Raw genomic sequence first — 23,255 nt, 5'->3', positions numbered from 1 at the left:
AGCTCTACTGAGGTTACCTTATTATTTACTCTTTGTATAGACCCAGAGTTTCATCTTATTGATCCCTTTCACAACATCCACTTTTTTGGAACTTCCAGTTTCCCAAGACAAACTTAAAAATCTGCATGCCACCTTTAATCCAGTACCTATCTGTTTTTAGCAGCCTTTAATACTTACACAATAACACCATTTACAACAAACTTGATGATTTATTTTTAAGCAAAAATACTGGCAGCCTTTATTCAGCTGTACCAGATCCCAGCACTAGGTGCTCTGAAATTCCTGATGCACCACTTCTCCAAGCTCATGGAGAAATCTTAGTCAAACCTGGCACAAAACCAGACTGACATTAGAAAGGACAATTGACCCAAAAGACTTCTTCCTCATTCCACAGAGAGCCCAAGGACATAGGGGAAGTTTAAGTTAACAGATTTTAGCTACAGAAAGGTACTGACCAGAAAACCTCTTTTTTTCTCCCCCAGGAGACACCTTTTCTTTGCCTTTGAGATCAAAGTAACTGCAGCATGTAACACCTGAGCACCTCAGGAGCCTGGTCTTTTACCTGTAGCCTTTCAGTATTTTTCACAGGATGATTTTATTTTTTTTTTGTTAAATCAAGACAAAAATGTTTTTTTGTAAACCAGAGTAGGCACTCATGACATTCACACACATTTTTTATTGGCTGCTCCTGCTGAAATTAGTGGTCTTTAAAAATGAGGAGCATCCTTTCAGAAAAGCTGACAGTTACGAGAACAGCAAAAATGACAATAGAGTCCTGAGAGATAAAAATTTATTTATCTGATCAGCATGTCATGATATGGTCACAACTCATACAGCTGACATTCTTATAGCCAAGAGGGATGTTTTTCTTTTTAAAAATACATTTTTCTTTCCAGCAGGAAGGATTTTTTAAAAACAAACATTTCATACTAGGCAGGAATTAAAAACAATGGCTTTTTCAATATGACAACACAGCTGGTAAGCACTGGATACCCCACCAGTGTCTTAATATTCAGATTTCAAGTTTTCCCTCCCACTCCCCAGTTCCCCCCACCCCACACAGAAAAACACCACACAGAAAAACAAGACAAAACCCAGATGGGAAACAAAGAGGTAGACATCACTACAACTATGGCGCTGTTTGGAATTGTGCGAGATGTCTCACGGTGCTCCAAGGAGTTCCTTTTCCCTTCATCAGACATTGCAGAACTGGGCCCCAGCACTGAACTCCAGAGGTGCCAGGGCTGCAGAACAGGTGGGGCTGTCCCACCTGGCATTGCTCTGCCCAGCTGGAGTTGCTTAAAATCAGATCCCTCTAAAACTATGGATCTCATAATGACAACAGCCTCTCCCCAACAAGGCTGGAGTCACATCCTTCTAGGAGGCAAACCAGGCTCAAGGGGGCTCAGGTTCTGCTCTTGGCACGCCCTCAGCTCTCAGAAACTTTAAGAAGACTCATGGCTACAGTGACTTCCAGAGGAACTCTGCAGCTGGGCACTGGCACAGCTTCTAGCAGGTGCTGCCGTGAGTGAGGGCTGCAGAAGCTGCTGCCCCCTCTCTCCCCTAGTGCTCCACTCCTCCTCTTGCCACCTCTGGCACTGAAACATTTGTCTCTGTGTCCTTCCTAATGAGCAATGTTATCTGTCACAAATTGACACTGCAGCTGTACAGTGAACCAAAGAGTTATTTTACTTTTGTTGTGTTTATGGCAAGCACAGTGGAAGTTGTGAATCCATTAGTTAAAAGCACAATAAATACAACCATCAAAGAAAATCTTCTCGTCTATTAAGGATCAGAAGCATATGAAATAATCTTGAAAAAAAATCAACTGTATTTTTGCCACAGCAAAAAAAACAAAACAAAAAAACAAACAACCCCCCCCAAACAAACAAAGAAACCAAAAAAACCAAACAAAAAACTCCCCACAACAACAAATCCCCAAAAAACCAAAACAAAAAGCCAAAAAAAAACCCCAAAAACACCCCCCCCAAAAAAACCCCAAAACTCCCCAAACCAAACAAATAAAAAACAAACAAACCAAAACAAGAAAAAAACCAAACCAAAATGAAACAAAAAAAAAAACCCCAGCCCAGGGAAAAGAAAGAGAAATGCTGCTTCTGGTATCTTTCTACATTTCTGAAAGACATCTTGGCTACTGGAAAGATTTTATAAAAAAATACCCAATGAAATAAATTCAGCAAAATAATTCCAAACATCACCAGCCCTTTGCAAAACCACTGACTGTCACTCCAGGTTTCCACATTTTATCACATGAAACAAAAATGCAAGTAACAGAGAAGGGAAGGAGAAAACTGGAGGTGAAGATAACTGCTATAAAAAAAAAACCCTTTTCATCATACAGTATGAACATCATGGTGGAGTAATTTTAAGTAACTAGCTCATTTTAATAGGACAGTTGTTCAGTGAATAATTACTTCATTATCTCATGATAAAATAAAAGGTCTAACTTTAAAATGCAGAAAGTCCTTCCAATGATGACTTCTATCACAGCCAGGCAGTCTACAGCTCTTACAGAAAAAGCAGAGCTGCTCAGAAGCATTTCTAATGTATGCAGACATTTTGAACCAGAGTATGGTTTCCATTTTGCTCTTCCCACTTATTTTTTAAAAGAAGTGTAAAAACTATCAAGTATGCAATTTTGCAAAATAACCCTTTATTTCATATGGCTCCATTATTTCCAAAAAACACAGAACCCCAGATGTATAACTATTTTGTGTGATTGTATCAGATCACCACAAAATCTTCAGCTGTCTGTCAAGAGAATGCATCCAAGCCTGGGCTCGTGGTTTGGAAATCCCAGTTTTAGGTACCTTTGGTCCCAAAATTTACGTCAAGGCAAAGCGGAGCAGTTGAATCCTGTCACACACAGTGATCGGTATCTGTTATTATCTTGTACAAACAGGTGAGAAAAGTTAACAGCACTTTATGGCAGTGTCACACAAAGAAAAGTTCTACCATCTGCAAGCCAAGTGAACAAGAACAGTACCACAGTGATCGCTTTATTTTTACTGCAAGAAGATGCGCCTTATTTGTGACGCTGGGGGAGGAGGGAGAGGGAAGCTTTTCATTTTCCAGGAAATCAAGGTAAACTGAAATTTCACTTTTCAACATCTGGTGATAGCAACTTTAAAAAAGGAAGAAAAAAAGAAGAAGAAAAAGAAACACAACTGTGGCAAGATTCAACAGAACCACACATGGAACCCAAGTGAGACTGCAATGACGGCGCACTCACCCCAGGGCACTGAGGAAACTGCTTGGTGTGGATGGACAGGTGCTCTTCACATCATGGGATTCACAGAGCAGCAAAGCTAAACCATGAGGACTGACACAACTTCAACTCTAACAACTTCTTTATGAACAATTAAACATAGAAACGTGGAGATGTTTTGTGGGCAACCCTGGCACAGAACCATCTTTATTCTTATTATCTGCAATGCACTCAAATTGCTCTGTTCTCACTTCTGTGTGCAACAGCTTTCAGTTGGAATTTTTTCTGTGAATTTTTCATTTTTGATAATTTTACACATTTTTCCATTATTTTTCCCCTAAAACAAATTCAATGTGATATTAATTTGTGATCAACTGTTCAGCTCATTCATGTTTCTAGCAAAACACATTTTGAACTCTCCAGAGGAGGCAACCCATGGATGGTGCAGCAAAATGCCCAGAACTGCAGCCAAGTGCCAGAAGGTAGAACCAAACTGCAGAATACAGAAATTTGTGTTTTACAGACTCACCTGCTAAGATCCAGACAGTCTGGACCAGCACGGTATTTTTAGCACTGGATTTCCTACATATTGCATCCATTTTACATTCTTCCCTTCATAGCAAAACTTATTTTATCCAATTTATTATCTTTCATGAAGCAGCATCCAGGATCATGCTGGGAGGCTCCTCTGGTGTTGCTTTCCCACAGTTTCATTCTGGTGTCACCCACAACTTGGCCGTACAGAGCTGTGGTGTCAGGTGCTCTTCACAATTTCCAGTGCAGGCAGGAGAGAAGCCTGGGACTGACACTGTTTCCACACCCTACTGAAACAACAACCAGTGCTTGGAAACAAACCTCTTGTAAGAGTAAGAACTACAGAGGAACAAAGTGAAAATGAACAGGACCAGATCAATCAAACGCTTGTCTGAAACACAACTGTGCAGTGCTCATTTCTTGAGGCAGCACAGGAACACTTGCTATTGACTGCAACCCACTGGGAAAATAAAAATACTGCATTTGACAAAACAAGATGCTCTTACATGGAGTTCACAGGGTCTGTAAGGAACAATCTCCTGATGGGAGTAACTGCTGTGCATTCTGCTTATATAAACTTCCCTTTTTGCATCAGTCCAGTCTGTCCTAGCTCAAAATAAAATGAGCTGTACTCTGGGCATCTCTGTGGCTCTGATCGAACTACATGGGGGAGGACAGCAAGTAGCTTGCCACCTGCCTTTTGGAGTTGAAAGAGTCAGTCCCATGGGCAGCAGAAACAACCACTTACACACAGCAGTGCTGGGCTGCCCCAACAGCCCCCTGTCAAATGGCAGATTAAATACATTCATTCCATCAGCTGAACTTCAGCAAGAACAACATGAAACAACAAAACTCCACAGACTCCCTTCCCTATCATGGCACAGCTACCTCTTTTTAATGGTTACACCAGAATTCAGGTGCAGAGATGCTATTTATAAACAGCATCCTGCCTCAAACATCAAGCTATTGGCAACCACTGTACTTTTCCTCCAGCCTCCTGTGGAGTCAGGCAGGGAACACCCACTTCAGGGGACCTTACTGTGGTGTCATTTTGCATCCATCCCCACTGAGCAACCACTGCTGCATGGGGAGGGGCAGGGATGGCATATTTGACAAAGTATTTTTCCACAAAGCCAGGGGAAATTGGCACTGCCTCGTGTTTTGGTATGCTCTTTGCCCCCCCCACAGAAAGAGAACACTGGCAAGGTTTTGTATTCTGCACACCACCTCCTGTGATTCATGTAGCAGCAGAGGGAGACAGAAGGGGAATCAATATTGCTAGCTCAGAGCCAAAACTACTGAGGGCTTACTTTGTTCTCAACAAAATTACTCTGTAGAAGGCAGCATGCCAACATCTGAAGTTCTGGCTACCCTGCCTGTATTTAGAGAGATTAGTTTTATTTTAGGAACCGTTCTCGCAAATCTGTGCATAATCACATAAACACAATGCCAACCAGACCTGCCAGAAGTAAGGCTGTACATCACTGACATCCTTTCAAAAGGATCCTGCACTACACATCTGAAAGTGTCCTCTGTTCCCATCTGCCCTCCAGTTCAACCCCTCCTTATTCCAGTAAGATTTTAGTGGTGAGCTAATTAATACTGCCCTCCATGTAGTTATTCAGAATATTTACCATACTTATTTTTTCAGTAGTATCTTCCTACAGATTTATGATAGCAATTTTACCTTTTTTTTTCTTTTTATGAAACTAGTTTTTCTTCTATTTCTCCTTAGCAAAACATTAAGATGGTTGGCATTTAATTATTGAAACTCTCCCACAAGTATGTTTAGCACTGTTGCAACTAGCGGGGAGAAAAAGGCCTCAATAAACCACTCCAAGGTCACCTTGGTTGGACTGCAGTATACAAAATACAAATGTGGCTAAAAATCACCAGCAGCACCAGCAGACCTTCAGAAACAGCTAGAATTGCTCTGCCTTCCAATGTGTGACAAACAAAGCTTCCCTCTGTTCCCTACGTTTTATGTCTTTCCTTCACTGACTTTTCACCTTGGAAAGTGCATTTTCAAAACTGATGGTGAGGGTTTAGCTGCATTCTGAGCAAAAAGGGAATTGAACCGAGTGACTTTGTATTTTCCAAGCTTCCCTATAACACGAGACACTGGTAGCACATGGAACTCAGAGAGCTGATGGCAAGACCACAGCAGGGATGGGCTGATTCATCCCACGTGGACAGCTTTTAATCACACTGTGATGCTGCAATGCTTGTGTGAGGACCAGGGCCTCAGAGGACAGACCTGACACCAGATCTTATTTGGGTGTTGGGCTCAGATCGATGTGTCTGCTACAACAACTGCTGACTGCGTAGCCACAAGGACACCTCCACAGCTCTGCTGAGGATTCTGACTCCAGCACAGTGAGCTGCAGTAAAGTACACGTTGTGCAAATGAGGAATCTCTACCACACCAATGCTGTACACACTACTGAAGAGACAAGTTGCTGAATTTTCTGAGCTCTAACTACAATGCCAAGAAATACTTGTGGTGACAAAGCTTTCTTGTCACAGACATTCTTCTACGGTGGTTGTACGATTGCACCTTTTGTCCAAATGCTGAATTTGCTTAAGTGTGGGTGAGAGTATACATTTTTAAAAATACAGACAATTCTTAAAATAATACATCATCAGGTCACTAGGTTACTGATCTTCACTTTTAGTGGAGTTTAAAATTCCCCCAAAGAGAGGTAAAAGTCCATCCAGTATTTTCCTTTACTCTTGAATATTCACATTTGCACATACAATATGATACTCATTTGCAAGAGCCTGGATTCCCATTGTGTCCTCAGGTCCCATTCCACTTTTAAAATAGGCAATGGTACAAATACTGAAAGAGGCAGTACCACATCCCTCCTGACAAAAATGCAAATGATTGTATGGCAACCAGCCACAGGTTACTGAGGGTCATCTCCCGAGAAATCGCTTTTGTCTGACCCTGGGGTGGTGGAAAAGCTCCTGCAAGAGAAAAGAAAACACATTTAATGCTTTGCACAGGGATGACAGCCTTAATGCACTTTATAGCTTCTCTACTGCTTGTCCCAGCAATGGTGCCCACACACAATTAACTGGGTACTGCTCTATGCTCTAATGCCATCAAATTTATGAAAGATTCTCCAGAAGCCTTCAAGAAAATAAAAATCCCCAAACCAGAACACAATCCCTTAATTAATAAGAGTAATTTTGATTTCCTTATAAACTTTAAGCAAACTTGAAAGCATTCCTCAGAAGCTGCTATCACTGTACTCAACCTTTGCAGAGAAATCCAACTGTCAACTAAGTTTTGTGTTATTTTTGAAGTTTTATTAGTACCTCCATGATCAAACTGAATGGATTCCATATTAAACTCTACAGCTGTTTGGTGGTGATACTGTATACTGTGAAGAAGCAACACACATATGTTCTTGAGGTTCCTCTTGAAAATGTAAATACACACACAACAACCCTTCTTTAAAGAACAGTTCCCACATATTGTTTGAACACTCAGTCATACTGACTAAGGAAACATTAGCATTTGCCATGGAGCTTTCCAGAAATTCTTTACTGAAATCCTTGCTTAGATGGGAAAGACTGGAAGAGATTCATCTGACAGTAAAATTTGTTTTTTCCATACTTTGACTTTTTCTCACTTGCAACACTAAATTAAATGTGCCTGAATACATCAGAGCTTTATGACTGTAAGCAAACTATCTGCATATATTTACATCAGCATATTAAATCATCTGTGTTACACTGTACTCAGATGCACAAAGAATTGATGACACAAAGCACTTTTACTGCTGTTAATCCCGAACAGGGGATAGAGAACTCTGAATTACACCAGAGAAGATGATGTACTTGCTGCAGCATTATGGAGTCTCAACTTCTCTCAGAAGAAAATGAAATTAATGATTCAAAGAGTAAAGATGCAGCAATGTCAATTTTCAATCTTGGGAACCACACAATTTGGGCAATTAGATACCATCAGCAGCTTATCTCTGTGCTTCACATTTGCAATCACTGGAGGAACTGCAATCAAGCATTTGAGACAAAGCTTTTCTTCCTGCATGAATGCTCTTAATTAAAAAAAAAAAATAAACAAGGAAAAAGCCTAAAAGCATCCTTGATGAGCCCCATCCACCTCTCCCTGACAGGTATTTCACACTTGGGCAGATCTGCTACATCATTATTCCCCAGTAACTCACAGCTAAGCTTCTATCTGTCCACTCTAGGCTAGATTTGTTCTTCAATGGCCCATTTGTTTTTCTGTACCAACACTGACCTCTGCTTTAAATACCTTTTCTTTTTCCCTGGTAGGTACAGAGAGCTGTCTCCCCCTCTCCCTCCCAAGCCAGCTCTGCCCCTTCCCTTTCCCAGCTGAGACAAGCCAAGTACTTTTAGTTGTCCTTCACAGAAACAACTCCACCTTCCCTTAATCTCAGCTCTGATTAGCTGTCCCTTTTCCCAGTTCCATCTGTATTCCCTGACAGGGAGAATGGACAGTATGCAGATTTCCAGAGGAGGTTTCCAATCTGGCACAACAAGGAGTGTTCCATAGCATTAGGGAAGCCATTCCTTACTCTTTTCATCACCTCACACCACTTGGCTTCCGAGCACAGGGAAGGAGCAGCACAATGATTTCAGTACATCATCACTCTTTTCCAACTGCTCCTAGTTTAAGGTTGGAGTTTTTTCCTTAATTGGTCCCCAAGGGTTTTTGTCCAGCTAAATGAAATCTCACTTGTGTTACTGCAGGCTTCAAGGCTGTCTTGCTGAAGAGTTCAGAGAAATCAAGAACTTGCCAATATAAGTTTTCCACTAACTGCCTAAACCAGGAGTCTGTTACCTGCAGCTATTAACTTGAAATGGTTCTAATTTTATAAATGAAATGTGCAAAATGCACCTGTAAAAAATTATGGGATTAGCTTCATATCAAATTTTAGGCATACTTTTCTTTTGGTTTGGATTTCCAGAGGTCTAATATTACAGATGATCTAAGTTCTTGACATTTAAGAATACAGCAAAATGGAGAAAGGTGCTCTGGGCTTTGTTTCTTTCTCTTCCCAAATAAAAATAAGCCAAGAAATGAATTCTTGGCTTAGTCAATGCAACCTTTTAAAGTTTCATGCAGCATTAAATGTTACTCCAGCTTTTTGAAGTAAGCTTTATTAAGAGAGAGTAGTTCCCAAGCAGTGTGTATTGTAGAATAATATAATGATGATAATGATAACAATAATAATGATTGATTCTAACAGAAACAGCCCTAAGTCTTAAAACCACCCCCTCCTGTGACCATGTGGCAGGTGAGTACAAAGCTGGCTCTTGAGCAGCCTCAGGGGCTCCTCTCAGAGTCAACCTCAAAACCTTTCCAAGGGGTTCCCAAAAACTGCAGCAACACTTTTTCAACAGGCCAACTAAAGCAATGCAAGCAAGTTCTCAAAAAGTATAAATGGCAGTAACTCTAAATTATACTAATTTATGCCTAATAAGGTCCTGTGTCACAGCATTTACATTTAAAACATGTCTTTATTAATTCATACTGATTGCACTGGCAAATTATTACCAATTATGCTATTTTGGAAGTGCATTTTAATGAATAAACCTGATTATATTAATTATACTCTCAGAAATTCTGGACTAGTTAGATTTTCTGGGTATGACTTATTTCAATAGCATAAAATAATGTCACAAAAACAAGAATTCTTTACAATATATTTGCTACACATGTATTTTAAAATATATTCACAAAGTTTTTTGTCTAATAAAGTCCAATATATACATTTGGATGTGATGTATATAGCAGAGTCTGAACTCTGCCATCAATGGTGGCTGAGTGACAGCAACATTTCATAAAACAGAATACAACTGTGGGTTGTTAAAGAATTCTATTAATCTCTTTAAGCACTTGGATTGATAAATTAGGTACTCAAAACTAAATTAAAGCAGACTTTGCAATAAATCACCTACAGAAGAAGCATCTTCATTTAACACAGTCACCCAGGAATACTAAACTCAGCTGATTTGAGACACTGAACACTTCCCATCTGTTGCGGTGTGTCTTAAGCTTCTGGGTCCCTTTCCCAGGTGTGCCTATATGCCTCTCCCTTCCCCCTCGCCCCCTTGCTTAGTGTGTTGTGTCAATCAGGCTTAACATTCCAGCAAGGCATCCTGTGATTGGTCAAGTTCAAAAGATGCCCCTATGCCCAGGGGTCATTGGCCTGTCTAGGTGTCCCTCGTCCCTTGAGACCCCGCCCCTTTCACCTGGTTGGTGATCACCTGTCCCCCCCACTCCCCCTGCCCCAGGAGCTTAAAAAAGTGATCAGGCCATGTGCTCGTTCTTCTGCTGGAGCAGCTGCTCCCGTCCAGACCTCTGTAACCATGGAATAAACTTCTGGACATTAAACCTTCCAGCGGAATCCTCTCCTTTTCTCTTCACCATCGCCAGAAGCTCTCTCTCCTGAGGTAAACGGAGTTCCTGACAAGCCTGGACTTGCTCAGTGCCCAGCTGCAATCTCCAGCAGCCAAGGTATCTCTGGGGTGATTTACACCACAGTTGCTGCCTTTGGCCCAGCAGCGAGGGTCAGACTGGCCCAGGCACCATCTAACTGATAATATTGGGATTCATATTCCAATACCCATCAACAACTGTGATGCACAGGGCTGCAGATCACAGCTCCAGAATGTGTGCCATGTAATTCTCACAGGCCCTTCCCATCATACTTCAATCATGGAGCTTTGCCATGAAGTCCCAGAGCAGCACGTTTCACAGCTGAGCTGTGTGTTACTTTTTTTACAGCTCCCAAATGCTACCCTACTTCTAGTGTTGCCCAGGTAATTTACCTTTCCTAGATAATTCTTTAATCATACTTTTTGCCACATAAAAAGCAGTAATGATAGCAATAATTGTATCTACTGTATGAATGTGAAAGATGCTTACACATTCCTAAACGATTTTGAGATCCTTGTAAGGAAAGCCATTAGCAAAGCACCGTTCTCTCTGCTAGGTAGCATCCTACCTGTTTCATAGAAATGTGTCAAGAGGTTCTCCTTTTCAATGAATCGTTGATACAGCCAGTTTGTGAGAGCTTCAGGCTCTGCAGGGACATCCTTCACTGGAAAAATCCTATCAAAGAAACAAACACAATTAAACCTAGCAAATGTATTCTGCATGTGGAGAACAAAACTCTTCTGCCCCAGCCCACCACAAACCAGAGAGAACAAGACTTTTGTATAAATCCAACTGCATGATTTGCACTCTCTCCAACTCAGATCACAGAGGCATGAAGGGTACAAGAGTGGGAAACTCCAGGCTGCCATCCAGAACCACACAGAAGACACTGGCATCAGTCTCCACCAAATGCTGTACTACAGCTTTTGAAAACAACTCCTAAGGCACTGGTTTGTTCTTTTTTTAAGAGAATACCACCACACTGTGTTACTATTCCCTAAGAAGAATACAAACCAAGTGGAATGAAAGAAATAAAAAAATGAGAAAGTTAATTCACAGCTTTGAAGAAACAATTGAGCAGACAGAAGTCACACAATGACATCACTAAGCACCAACAGCTCTGCCACATCCCAGAAAACAAGCCCTCTGTGCTTTTCAAAGGATGCTGGCAGCTTTCTCTGAAATTCACAAGGCACATTTTACACTGAAACTGACCCTGTACTCAAATATTACTGTTCTGTTTTAAAAACACCAATGAGAGAATTGCTAGTGTTTTGGTACTTCTATGGTGACTATTAGGTGGCTTAGAAAAACAGACACCTAGAGCAGAATTCACTGTGGTACACACACCCTGAAACTCCCAAATTACCCACCACACCTCACTGGATTATTTCAAAATAGAATTTCCAATCTCACAGTAAGTGTGAAACCTCCTCAGCAGACCCTCAGTGCCTTTTGATATATACAAGAACTTACAATCCACTGTGCTGTACTGGCAGGCCAAAGCAGGAGAGATTTGTGTATCAGGGTAACCTGGAAAATTCACACTCTGAAATGCAAGGCCTTTACTGTAGGTTTTTCTTTCCACTGAGCTTCTCATTTACACCATGCTTCTATTTTCATTAGTGAATTTCCATTTCATTTTCAACAGTCCCTCTCAACTGATCATACTGCAAAGAATTGGAAGTAACACCACAATCATCTGGGAAGTCTCTGGACAGATATGGGAATTTCAGAATAAGAAAATAAGGCACTTCTGAAGAATGCTTTTGTTGCTGTTATAATTTCAACATCTTTGCCAGCTTTGTTCATCTGTCCTTCCTCCTTTCAGTCTGATGCATGGAAAAATAAGCTGGAAGGGGAGGAGTCAAGCAGCAAGCATTGCTCTAAGGAGTGAATTACAAACCACAGTGCTTTGGCATACAAAGACAACTTCAATATAAGGAGATGAACCACTTTATTTACACACTATGGTATCACCATGAACTCAGCTATCTCTGTAGCCTTTGGAGTAACTCTACCTACACCCTCCTGGCACTGTGGAGTTCTCTATGCTCCAGTAAAGCCAGTCTTGGTAACCAGAAATTAGCAACTGTTATCTCAGATAAAACAGAGTTTGAAGGAAAGTCTTTGCCCAAAGACAAATGTTATGAAATGGTGCTTCAGTAATCAGCTCAAGTTTTCAGTCTGCATATTAGGAACAAAGACAAACAATAAAGAACTATTTTATCTTGAAGCCCAGATGCTGTACAGCAGGTTAAAATTAAACCATCTAGCAGCAAGTAAAAAACACACCCACAGAGTAAGAACTATTTTGTTGAGGGCTAAGAACACTAAGAAAGACTTACTCTGTGTCCCCAAACACAACTGGGCTGCCAAGCACTACTTTTACTCTCTTCTGCCAAGCTGCTGTGAAGAGATAAAAGGCTCAGCAACTGAATATTGTGTTTCACAGAGTATTTTTGAAGGACAGATGCTTGCTTACACAGGTTTTAAGAGGGCTCACAACTAAGAGAACATGTGTTGCCCCAGGACAGAAGTGTAGGGTTACCTGGCTTCACATGCAGTCTCCACTGTAGACTGTAAGACATTCTCCACTTCTGCCTTCACTTCTCCCTGACCTAATGGGTAACAACTCTGTTTTGTCAAGAACATTCCTCCTAATCTGGAAACATCAAGGGATCTTGCAAGATACCTGCTACAACAATTTCTGAGCTGGCACTTTACTGGAGCAGTGCAGTAGCACAGGTGATAGCAGCTCTGTGAGAGACTAATGGAAGCACTGCACACCACTTCCCTGCTTGAATCCATCCAGGCTCTTGTGTGGATCAACAATGCTGCCAGAATGCTTCAATCTCTGGAGATAAACTCTGCTGCTCTGAAGTCTGAGAAGCAGCCACTGCTACACCCAGACTGAACAAACATTAACAGACTGAAAAACAACTGGCTTTCCAGTAATGCTACACTGGCTGCCACAACTCAGCAATGGTTAAGTGCTGGTGTATTCAGAAGCATTTTCAAATGTATTTTTAGATTATCCAGAGTTATTTTTACCAGCAGAACATTCTTACTAATGACTGATCTAAATTAGAGATTAAATATTAAAAAAAAATCCTCAAACTCTGGAAAGAAGCCCTTTTTGTACTCGATAAGGCAAAGCTAAACCCCCCTATATTTAAACTAAACATACTGCTAATGCCATGGTTCTGTGCCCATCAGATGGCTCAGCTGGCATCTGTGTCTTACAAGAACACTCTCTTGAAGGAGACTGGGTTCAGGAAGGTGAGTGAGCAAGCCTACTGTTACAGAACTCCCCACACAGGCAATCCAAAAGAACAGCAGAGAGTCACTGCTCTGACAGGAGCAGGGTCATCCCCCCCACTGCATGCTGGCATCTGCCAGGTCCAGTGTTAAAAGATGCAGAAGAAAGTTCCCTATTTTCAGTGAGATATGTAAACAGGTGTCCATGTGTTGGCTTGGCTCTACCCCACCTCTGGGTATGCAGGATCAGGAATGCCACTGGAAGCAAACAGTTTGCTCATCCCCTCAGGGGAATAAAATATCATTGCACAGAACTGCCAAGGCAAGGAATAACATCAACATGTAACATCTGGAGCTCCTGGAGTCTCTGGGGCACTTGGATCTTTCTAGCTTTTGGACAAAACCAAATTCACATTCATTAAAATAAGAGCATCTTTATTCCTGGTGTGGCAAACAAGGAATTTAATAGGACTGGATAAGAACTTGACCAGAAAATTCAAGCAGAATGGAAATACCTTTTTTTGCTCCTCATCACAGGAACAGCTGATTTTCTGTCCCCAGGAAAAGTGGAGAAGGGGCTTAAAGGAGTGGCAGCATAGGCTGCACCCTGGGAAGTGAAAAGTGGTGGTGGAAATAAAGACACATTTCAATGGGAATCTGCTTCATTACTTTTTCCAGTAATGAAGCACCACCCTGCAGCTGGAGGTGGCAGCAGCTGCATGGACAGTCTGGGTACCTGACTGAGGGATGGCCACTTCTTAAAGTGCTACACACATTTGTGTCCATGTCCCAAACCAGATTCTATTACAATAAATGACAGTCCAGGGGGGAAAAAAGGGATTTTAAAAACCAGGAGATCTAACTGCCAAAGACATGCTGGTATATGTGAGAATTGTGGAAAATTAGCTACTGATAGGCTGTTTCTCAGAAGACATCAAAGGATTTTCAGAAATATTTAGAAACATTTATCTCTTTTAAGTTGTCCTTACTGGATAAACAACCTCTGATTCTGTATTTAAATTCTGAAATTCATGGCTACCACTGTAAGTACTAACTGCCTTTTATCACCTGTCCTACCTGAATTGAAGTCCTGTATTACTTGCTACTCCATACAAGTATGATATTATTTGCTGCTTCAATGGCTCTAAATAAACCCAGGACAGTGGAGGCTGTTGGTAGATGTCAGGCATGACCAAAAATAAGTTATTTGCGTATAAAAGTGCATTAAAATACACTGCCAAACGGGATGCCCTTCTGCAACATTCATTCAGCAACCACAATGCACTTCATCTTATTTATAGCTTGGAGCCTGGCTTATTTCAATAGCTCTGTATCAATGCAGACACAAAAATAGAACTTGCTCAGCAGCTGACAGCTTGTTTCAGCAGTGGCACAGCACAAAGGCTGGCAGGGGAGGAAAGGGGACAGAGTGGAGCAGCGTGTGTGACACCACCATGCACAGCCAGCCCTGCGTCACAGCTGACTCAGGCTGGCTCTGACGTCAGGGCTGCTGCACACAGCCACTGTCACACAGCCCAAACGTGGCAGGGGAGCAGCCAAGGGCACCACCCTGCAGGAAACCAAGGCAAAAACCAGCCTCACACCATCCCTGGCCGAGGGGACGCTGAGCATCGAGCCAGCTTCACAGCCAGGGGGTTTATATTTGCAGGTCTCAGGTTCTGCCAACAGAACTGCAGCACACAAGAAATCATTGCTGGAGAAAGCTGGTGTTCAGCTAAGAAACACCAAGCCAATCAAACTAAACAAGAGCCTGGTGTGAAATGAAAAGAAATAAACCCCAAACTTGACTCATGGCACAGAAATGGTGGGAGCTGAGAAGGGCAGCCAGTCTGTGACCTTGCTACATGGACACCAAAGCACTCAGCTTATTTCTGCTGAGAGCAATTGCAGTGAGTCTGGATTTACAGGCAACACACAGCACACAATGAGCCAAGCATAAACCTAAACTCTGTGAGAAGAGCAAGCAAACCTTTCCAACAGACTCATTACAAGGCACGTCTTACAGTGATGCCTCTAGTTTGACATGCTTTGCATGCATTGACATCTCCCACAAAAATCCCAGTGCCATTTGGCCTGGAGAAAATTCATTAGATATTTTCTTGAGTATTATATTTTAGAGAGCAAACTAAGTTTTGCAGCACTTTCCAGTAAGTTATGAGAAAAGTCAGTCAGGGTCAAAAAGCTGTTCAATAGATGGGTAAAGTTCTCACACCTTGTGTTGTTAGATCCAAAGTGGTAACTGTTCTTTTTTCTAGGGAGGTTTCTTTTCACATTCTCAGGAAAATCAGGCCACAGCTTAGCCTAATTATGAACTTCTGAAATTTGTGTCATTTATACTGAAAATTGAAGTTTGAAAAGCAAGGTTCAACTCATTATCAAAACTGAGATTTCAAAAAAAAAGGTTACTGGATTAAACCAAACCATTTCCACCAGCCGGAAAAGCACCTAAAAATTATAACATAAGGCTCCTTGCTGTGTTCTCTTCTGTTGCTCCCTGAGCAGGATGAAAAAGAAATAATCCTGCAGCAAAGGCCCAGGCTATGAGAAAAGGCAACCACCAGATTTTAAAGTCTGTAAAGCAGAAAGAGACAGGCGGTGATCCAGGGGCACAGCAGAAGGGACTGACTGAGCCACCAGAACAAAAGCAGCTCTGCAGTCTCTTCTGCTCCAGTTTGAGTGGCACAGAAAATGCTCCTTTTTTCCCCACTGCTGTCAGACATCAATACCTCTCACTCTGGACTACTCTAAAAGGGAATAAGCATGTTTAAATCCTGATTCTTCTTCCATACAACACAGATGGCATTTGGACACAACTATTCTTCACTTATTCCAAAGGGGTGCTTTTTCCCCCCCTATAACTCAGTTACAAGAAACTACATGAGAAACTATTGTGCTCTCTTCCCAGTTATTTCCAAATTACCCTTAAAATTTATTTCAAATGTTATCTCCCAAGACATTCCAAATTACAAAAAATAAGCAAGATTTTATTGGAAAGTATAACACCAATGCAGGACAGACTAGATGTACATTTAAAGAAAATTTCAGACGACATCCATGTGCCCACCTGTGCCCACCTGCACCCACCTCAGAGTGCAGGGGCCATGTGCCCCAAGAACTACCAGGACTGGAGGACAGAACGAGCTCCAGGCAAACCCAAGACACTCTGGGCTCCTTTCAGAGCCATCACACCCTGTGCTCTGCCAAGGAGAGATACTGCATGGCTTTCCATCTGGGACACACTTCACCTGTTCTTATGGGTCAGCCATGCCAAACAGAGGTTATTAAAAACATACAGAAAGCAGTCAAACAGAGAGGCTTGCCCCTGCCTAACCCAGTGACTTAGACCCTCTGGAAGAAAATAACAAACTTCCACCCAAACAAAAAAAAATTATGTTTTTCTTAGAATTTCAGTACTACAAGAACTTCAATATTCAAGTTCAATGCAAAAAAGTTTGCATCATATTTATGCTTGTGATCAAAGATAGGTCTGAATATACATTTAGAAGCAGGAAATTAATTCAACTTACATTAACTTAAAAGAACATATTTTTGGAAATATTTTTCAGAAGAATTCTAAATACATTCAACTTGCAATTATCCCAGAGATCTGAGAGAGTACTAAGGTGACCTGAATAAAGGACAACAGATATAATGCTATCTTACATAAATTAGGGTGTAAATATGTTCACCTTCAGGGAAACTTGGAAGGCAGCTTTCTATAAAAAGTAAGGACAGATTTAAACACAGCTCCTGTACTCTGCATCACACAACACTGCCACAGCTGTGATGATGGAGAAGGTCATTCCCACTTAAACTGCCACCCAGGGGATCCACACAAGAATACTTGAAAGCTTTCTGTAAAAAAAGCTCTCCAAATCATCAAGAGGGAGTAAGACAAAATAATGTGATTTTGGGATAAAATGCAACACCTTACTTAGTATAGGAAGTGTTAAAATACTCCTGGAGTGACTTGGAACTCACTGTAAACTAAAAGCAAAATTCAACTCCTCTCCATCAGTTTAAGTCTGGAGACAAAGAACTGCTGAGGAGAAAAGTTTTAATAGTCTCCCATCCCAGCTGTCAATGAGAGTTGCAACCTTTTCAAGCTGTTTTTTCCAGTTGCTTTGCTCAATTACTAAAATCATTCTTTGAGTGAAAAAAATCATTCTCATTCTTTGAGTGAAAAAATCATTCTCAACTACTAAAATTATTCTTTGAGTGAAAAAGCTGGCATTTCTTTGTGAGAAAGTTAAATAGAATATTTTATTAGGAAATCTGTTTACTTAACAACAGTGATTTTTAATTAGCTGTCATTACTAAAAACAAAATTTTAAAAAGTAGGGTTTAGCAGCACCTTATCACTAAAGATGACCTAGCCTTTAGATATATTCCCCACAACTCTATTCAACCACAGGACATTAGTCCAAAACTTAAATATCTGTCCTAAGATACAGAATAGTCACTAAACTTTAAAAAAAAAGATGTATTGTGTTTAAATAATATGAGCTGCCCACACAAAAATCCCACTCCCACTGCTCCTGATTTCCCCTATCCTGAAATGCCACAAGGGATTTGTGAATCCTTGAGCTCAGTGCAGGAGGAGCAGCCTCATTTCCCACCTGTAATGTACGTGTGTCACTGCTGGTTGTCGGTAGCCAAGAATCCAGGTCTGGATGTCTATAGGTTCACCTTTGGGATATGCAATGGTTGTATCTATCACCCACTGGAGGCCTTTGGATTTGCTCTCTAGGAACAAAAAGAAAATTTCACATCACTTATTTGAGAGTTATGCAATTTTTATATCACTTCCTGAGGTATGAGGCACAAATAAGACCATCAAAAATCAAATCCAGATTTCATTACAGGGCATAGAAACACCCTTACAAACTTCAGCTGGACCTAGATTTTATATCATGGTTATTTCTGTTTTTCTTAGATACTGTGGTACACAGAACAAGTTCACTCACCAGGTTTGAGTACAGTCACAGACATCTTGGCCCCAAGGTCAGGTGCTTCCCCCCATTCACCAAAAGGAAAAATCCCAAAATAAACATCCAAGCTTCTGGGTCTGCACTTCAAGCACATGTGCACCTGGGCCTTTCTAAAAGATCACTGATGGAGCAGCAGCCATTCAGATCCCTCAAAGGCTCTTAAAAATGTGAGTTGCAGGATGAAGAGGAAAAGCATCACCTTCAGGGTGTGCTCAGGGTAAGAAAGCAAGGAACAGAAGCTGGTCAGATTTCACAGTGGGGAAGATACTGCACCCACAAGGTTCCAGGAGAGGCTGACCCATATGCTCATATGCTGCTCAGCTCACTTAGAAACTGAAAAAAGGATCAAAGGAGGTGAAAATTTGCTATTAAGATGAGTAAAGAGAATCAAATCTGTGGGTCCCTCCCAACTAAGAATATTCCATGACTCTATTAAAATCTGAATGTAAGTTATAACCAGCAACAGTCCAGGTCATAAATCAATGGCCCCTCTCTGGCTTGTCTTCAATTCCCGGGTTTGCTAAGAGGAGAGCAGCAGATCTGTAGAGCAAACCAAGAAGGAAGGCCACATTGCCAAGATGGCACTTGGAGTTTAGCCTGTGAATTTTCTCTCTGTTCTGGAGCTGTCCTGTGTTTGAGGTCACATTGTACCCAGGCCAGCAGAGTAATGCTCACTTACTGCCTGACACACCAGTACAACATGCTCACACCACACCAGGCAGTATCTCAAGGATTTAAAAAGCTGACTATCACAAACAGCCACCCATGGGCAAGAGCATGTAGAAGTGTTAGCTTTTAGTACAAAGTACAATACTCTTCAAGCCGGCAGCTGAGAAAGCTACAAAAGAAATGTAACAAAGGTTGACAAGAACATTGTCAGCACCAAGAACATGTATGGGGATTGACTGTTCACCATCTTTCCCTATACAAGGACAGACACTCAAAATTCAGCCAAGAGGAAAAGTTTTCATAGCAAACAGGAAAATGATTCTCTGTGCAGAGAGGGAAAAAAAGTTTTGGGAATCTCTTGCTAAAGGGTGTCAAAGATGCCAGAAGCTTGGATCAAGAGGGAACTGAATAACCATGGAGGGTTAACTAACCAGGCAGAAATCCCAACCTGGCTTGGGAAACCCACCACACAGGAAACTGCCAGAAACTTGGAGAATATGTGGGAGAAGTGTGAGGGCTGCTTGCTGTGTTCTCACTCCACCTGGAGTCATGGACAAGAAGTTGGGCTAGAGTGTGGCCTTGCCCAGAGTGGCCACTCTGCTTTTACAGACCTACCACACACCTGAAGAAATCTGCAGCCCTGGGTCTGAGCAGCACCCTGAGCCACAGTTCCTGACTCCAGCTGGAATGTGCATGCAAGGACCGGCTTGCGAGTTTCTACCTGCACTTAATTTCATTTCATTTGCATTTAATTTAATTAAGTGTGAAAATTACAGCAATGCTGTCACATCTATCTATCAATTATTTTAACAAGCAGACAGTGTTTTCTTGCTGTCTGCTCCATCAGTGGAGTTGTACTGCTTCATTACAAATGCACTACTCCAACAGGGCTAGGCAGCATTTCCTAAAATTTCGATTATGAGTTCTTTGCTGCATACTATTCCAAAACTTGACCCAGGGCAAGCTGCATAGGTAACACCGAATGTTTCAGCATGATCTTCTGGAAATACAGTATTTTAGAGCCCTGACAGACACATGAAATGAGAACTGGAGGCTGAAGGCTTGCCAGCATCATGACAGAGTGCTTGTCAAGTCTCTCTTAAGAAAAGCACTAACTACAGAGTGCTTCATTTTAAAAGTAGCAATGAATCAGAGAAGAGCCAATATGAAATTAATATTAAATCAACAGAAGTATTAATTTAGAAATAGATTTTGAAACAAAGTCATTCAAGTTATTATATTCCCAGATGTAAAGCAAGAATGAATAAAGGCAAGTAAATTGCCAAAGTTAAATTGCCTAAGTGAGTAAGCAACAAAGATCATTAATTGCCTCGAAAAAGTGCCAAATGAATATGGGCACATTTTCTAATTATTTACAGTAAAGTGTTTCAAAATAATTTATTCAATATTTAGCTATATTTAAAGCTGTTCTTCCAGTGGATAATGGTTTGCACTTCATTAAGGGAAGACTCCTGCAGTTCTCTGCTGTGCTGATTTCCTACCTTCTGCGTTTGTGGAGAGAGCTGCTGCAGCACTGGATTCTTCAGTCCAGCTCCAAACTTACCTCCAACCCTTGCAGGGCAGGGTGAGGGAAAAAACCAGACAGCCCACCAGAAACCCCAGGCCAGGAAAAAAAAGTTCTGTCAGCAACATCAGCCTCTAGAGACCTCCTTTTAGAGCAAGCAGGTGTTAGTGCAGCCACCTCCACGTGCTCTCAAATCACTGTATTGGTGCATGCTCTGCTTTAAAATAAGCCTTACATAATCATCCAAGATACATGACTGCCAAAAAAACCTACATCACCAAGGATTTAGGAAAATTAATTTTGAAATACATCTTGTAATTTTTTGGGGGGGAGGGAGGGGTTATACTGTGTTGCAACCTGCTCATAAGCGAGTTTATTTTAAAGCCCAGGAGCTCTGACAGATCCTGAAACTGGAAAAGAAACTGACACAAAACACAAAGGAGTGGTACCTAAATATCTCCAAGGATGCTGCTTTCAGGTGTAAGCAGACCTCTGAGCCAGAATAAATCCTATTATTTCTTAAATGGAGCACATGAACAGGAGCTCAAACCAAAGCCTGCTGCATTAGTTATAACGTGGTGTGAATCTCAGGCCTGGCATTTGCACCTGAGAAATCAGGGAGCTGCACATACCTGTGCTAAAGAACTCCTCTCAGCCAGCTTGCCTTGGCCAACTCAGCCACACCTGACAGCCAAACTCTTCCAACTTTCTGCCTACCATTGAAAGACACTCCTATCTTTCATTTCTAGTACCTGCTGAAAGCCTGAGCAGCCTGGCTGTCAGAGGCTCCAGCAGAAGAAGCTGCTACACAGACCATACTCCAGCTGATCTCTGCAAGCACTGGGTCTTCTGCTGCAGTGTCAGTCTGCTTGTCACTTCCAGCACAAGATACAGATTTTTCAAACTCCTTCAAAATGTTAACAGTCTGATTCTTTTGAAATACCACATAGATCTTCTGAATATGCCCACAGGCACCTGCCTGCACAGCAGCACCCAAACCCTGCAGCAGTGAGGTACCCTAGTGTGAATGGTACATACTTGTCTTATGAGTGCTAAGACAAAATTGAACAATCAATGGAACAGCAGCTTTCTGGCCTAGACAAAAAAAAATCAAAAGTAAAATTTAAACAGCTTCCTAACTTGTTTGTTGTTTGGGGTTTTGGGCTTTTTTCCAAATCATCAGCAGAGGGAAATCCTCACAATTATTTTCTTCACTGTGGATTCAAAGGTTTTAAGTTGCTCCCTATCTACTTAGAAGCAACTCATCATCAGAATCTTCAAGGCACTCGAGCTGTCATTCTCTGAAATCCTTTCACAACTTGACTGTCTACAATCACAAATTTATGGGGGTTCAGAGGTCCTCCACATTCCCCCTCTTTGTCCTCCCTGGGATTGCTATTTCCTGGGGTCAGCCTAAACACCAGATCAGACAATGCACAGAGCCCCTCAAACCCACCAGCAGACTGTCAGTGTTTGCCACTGAGAAAAAGAATAAATCACAGACAGATTTCAGCAGGACGGCTTGCCTCCAGCTGAGCTCTGGATGGTGTCACACTGCCACACTGGATTTAGAGTGGGAGGAATGCACCAGTCAGGTGTGCACCTGAGGACTGCAGCCTGCACTTGGAAAAGAAAGCATTTGTTAGCATTCACCAGTATGCAGGTGTGGTTTCCTGAACACTTGCACCACTCTGAATGCAGCCCAGGAGGCTGCTGGCTCTCCCTGCACAGCAATCTGCTCTTGTGGCTTGTTCCTTGTTCTCTGCTTGTCCTTGTGTGATCAGCTGGATCACTGGCCCCAGAATTAACTTTTTTCTCCAAAGATTAACTCTCAGACTGAACATATTACTCATCATTCCAAGATTTTGATGCAACAAACCACCTGGAACAAAACAAGAAGTCTTTTTTCCCAGGGGGAAGAAAAACAACAATCAAAAGCTTTCTCACGTGTTATTCAAGTCACGTTCCTCAGGTAACAGTGAATGAAAAAGTTTGATTTTTAAAAAAATCGATTATGTAGTTCAATTTACAACCCTGCAGAAGTGAAAATTTAATTTGTCCAAGAGAATCAGCATCAGAACTGAATGTACTCTGCTGCATTTGAAAACAGTAAGGTAAGATTTCATTATGGCTCTAACTATAGTAACCTCTTATCAGACAAAAAATTGCTGCATGGTAAAATAAAACAGACTTTAAGAAACACACTAGAGCAAGTTTGATCAAAAATAAGCTCTGGAATGTGCATCTTTGAAGAACAATAGCTCCATACTCCTTTGAATTGCCAGCTTTTGGCATTTAGAACATTTTGATAGTTCTGAAACTCACAAAATCAATTCTTATCAAGTGAAGAAACAGTGTATTTGCAACCATGTCAAAGAGTAAGTGTTGTGCTAAAAAAAATTCAAAAAGCTGTAAAATACCCCTGTGAACACATCCCTGGGTCACTACTGGATAAGGGTGATGATGGCTGCTCACCAAGTGTTTTTACACTGCCCATTTTCTATTCTGCCCTAAAACCTCCTTCTGGGATGCAGGGCTGGCCCATTTGTCCCATCTGGAGGCTTTCATCAGACATCAGGAGTACCT

At 41.5% G+C, this 23,255-nt stretch overlaps 1 protein-coding gene across 1 annotated transcript in view; it reads right to left on the bottom strand.

Moving 5' to 3' along the window:
* Window positions 1–2,029: 2,029 nt before the first annotated feature.
* The window catches only part of LPGAT1 (lysophosphatidylglycerol acyltransferase 1), a 61,052-nt gene continuing 39,826 nt past the window's right edge, over window positions 2,030–23,255 (bottom strand). Inside the window, exons 6-9 of the mRNA XM_054280247.1 lie at window positions 18,104–18,230; window positions 10,771–10,877; window positions 3,724–6,733; window positions 2,030–3,691 (exon numbers count right to left, since the gene is read on the bottom strand). Coding sequence (XP_054136222.1) covers window positions 6,582–6,733; window positions 10,771–10,877; window positions 18,104–18,230 — 386 coding nt within the window. The 3' untranslated portion in view covers window positions 2,030–3,691; window positions 3,724–6,581. The remainder of the gene's footprint in view (window positions 3,692–3,723; window positions 6,734–10,770; window positions 10,878–18,103; window positions 18,231–23,255) is intronic.

Source organism: Melozone crissalis, unplaced genomic scaffold (genome assembly GCF_028551555.1).
Source record: "Melozone crissalis strain CALT ecotype California unplaced genomic scaffold, PUWL_Pcris_2 ptg000027l_1, whole genome shotgun sequence".
NCBI classification, from domain to species: domain Eukaryota; kingdom Metazoa; phylum Chordata; class Aves; order Passeriformes; family Passerellidae; genus Melozone; species Melozone crissalis.
Note: the sequence above shows the minus strand (reverse complement) of the source record. Positions and strands in the feature narration are given on the sequence as shown.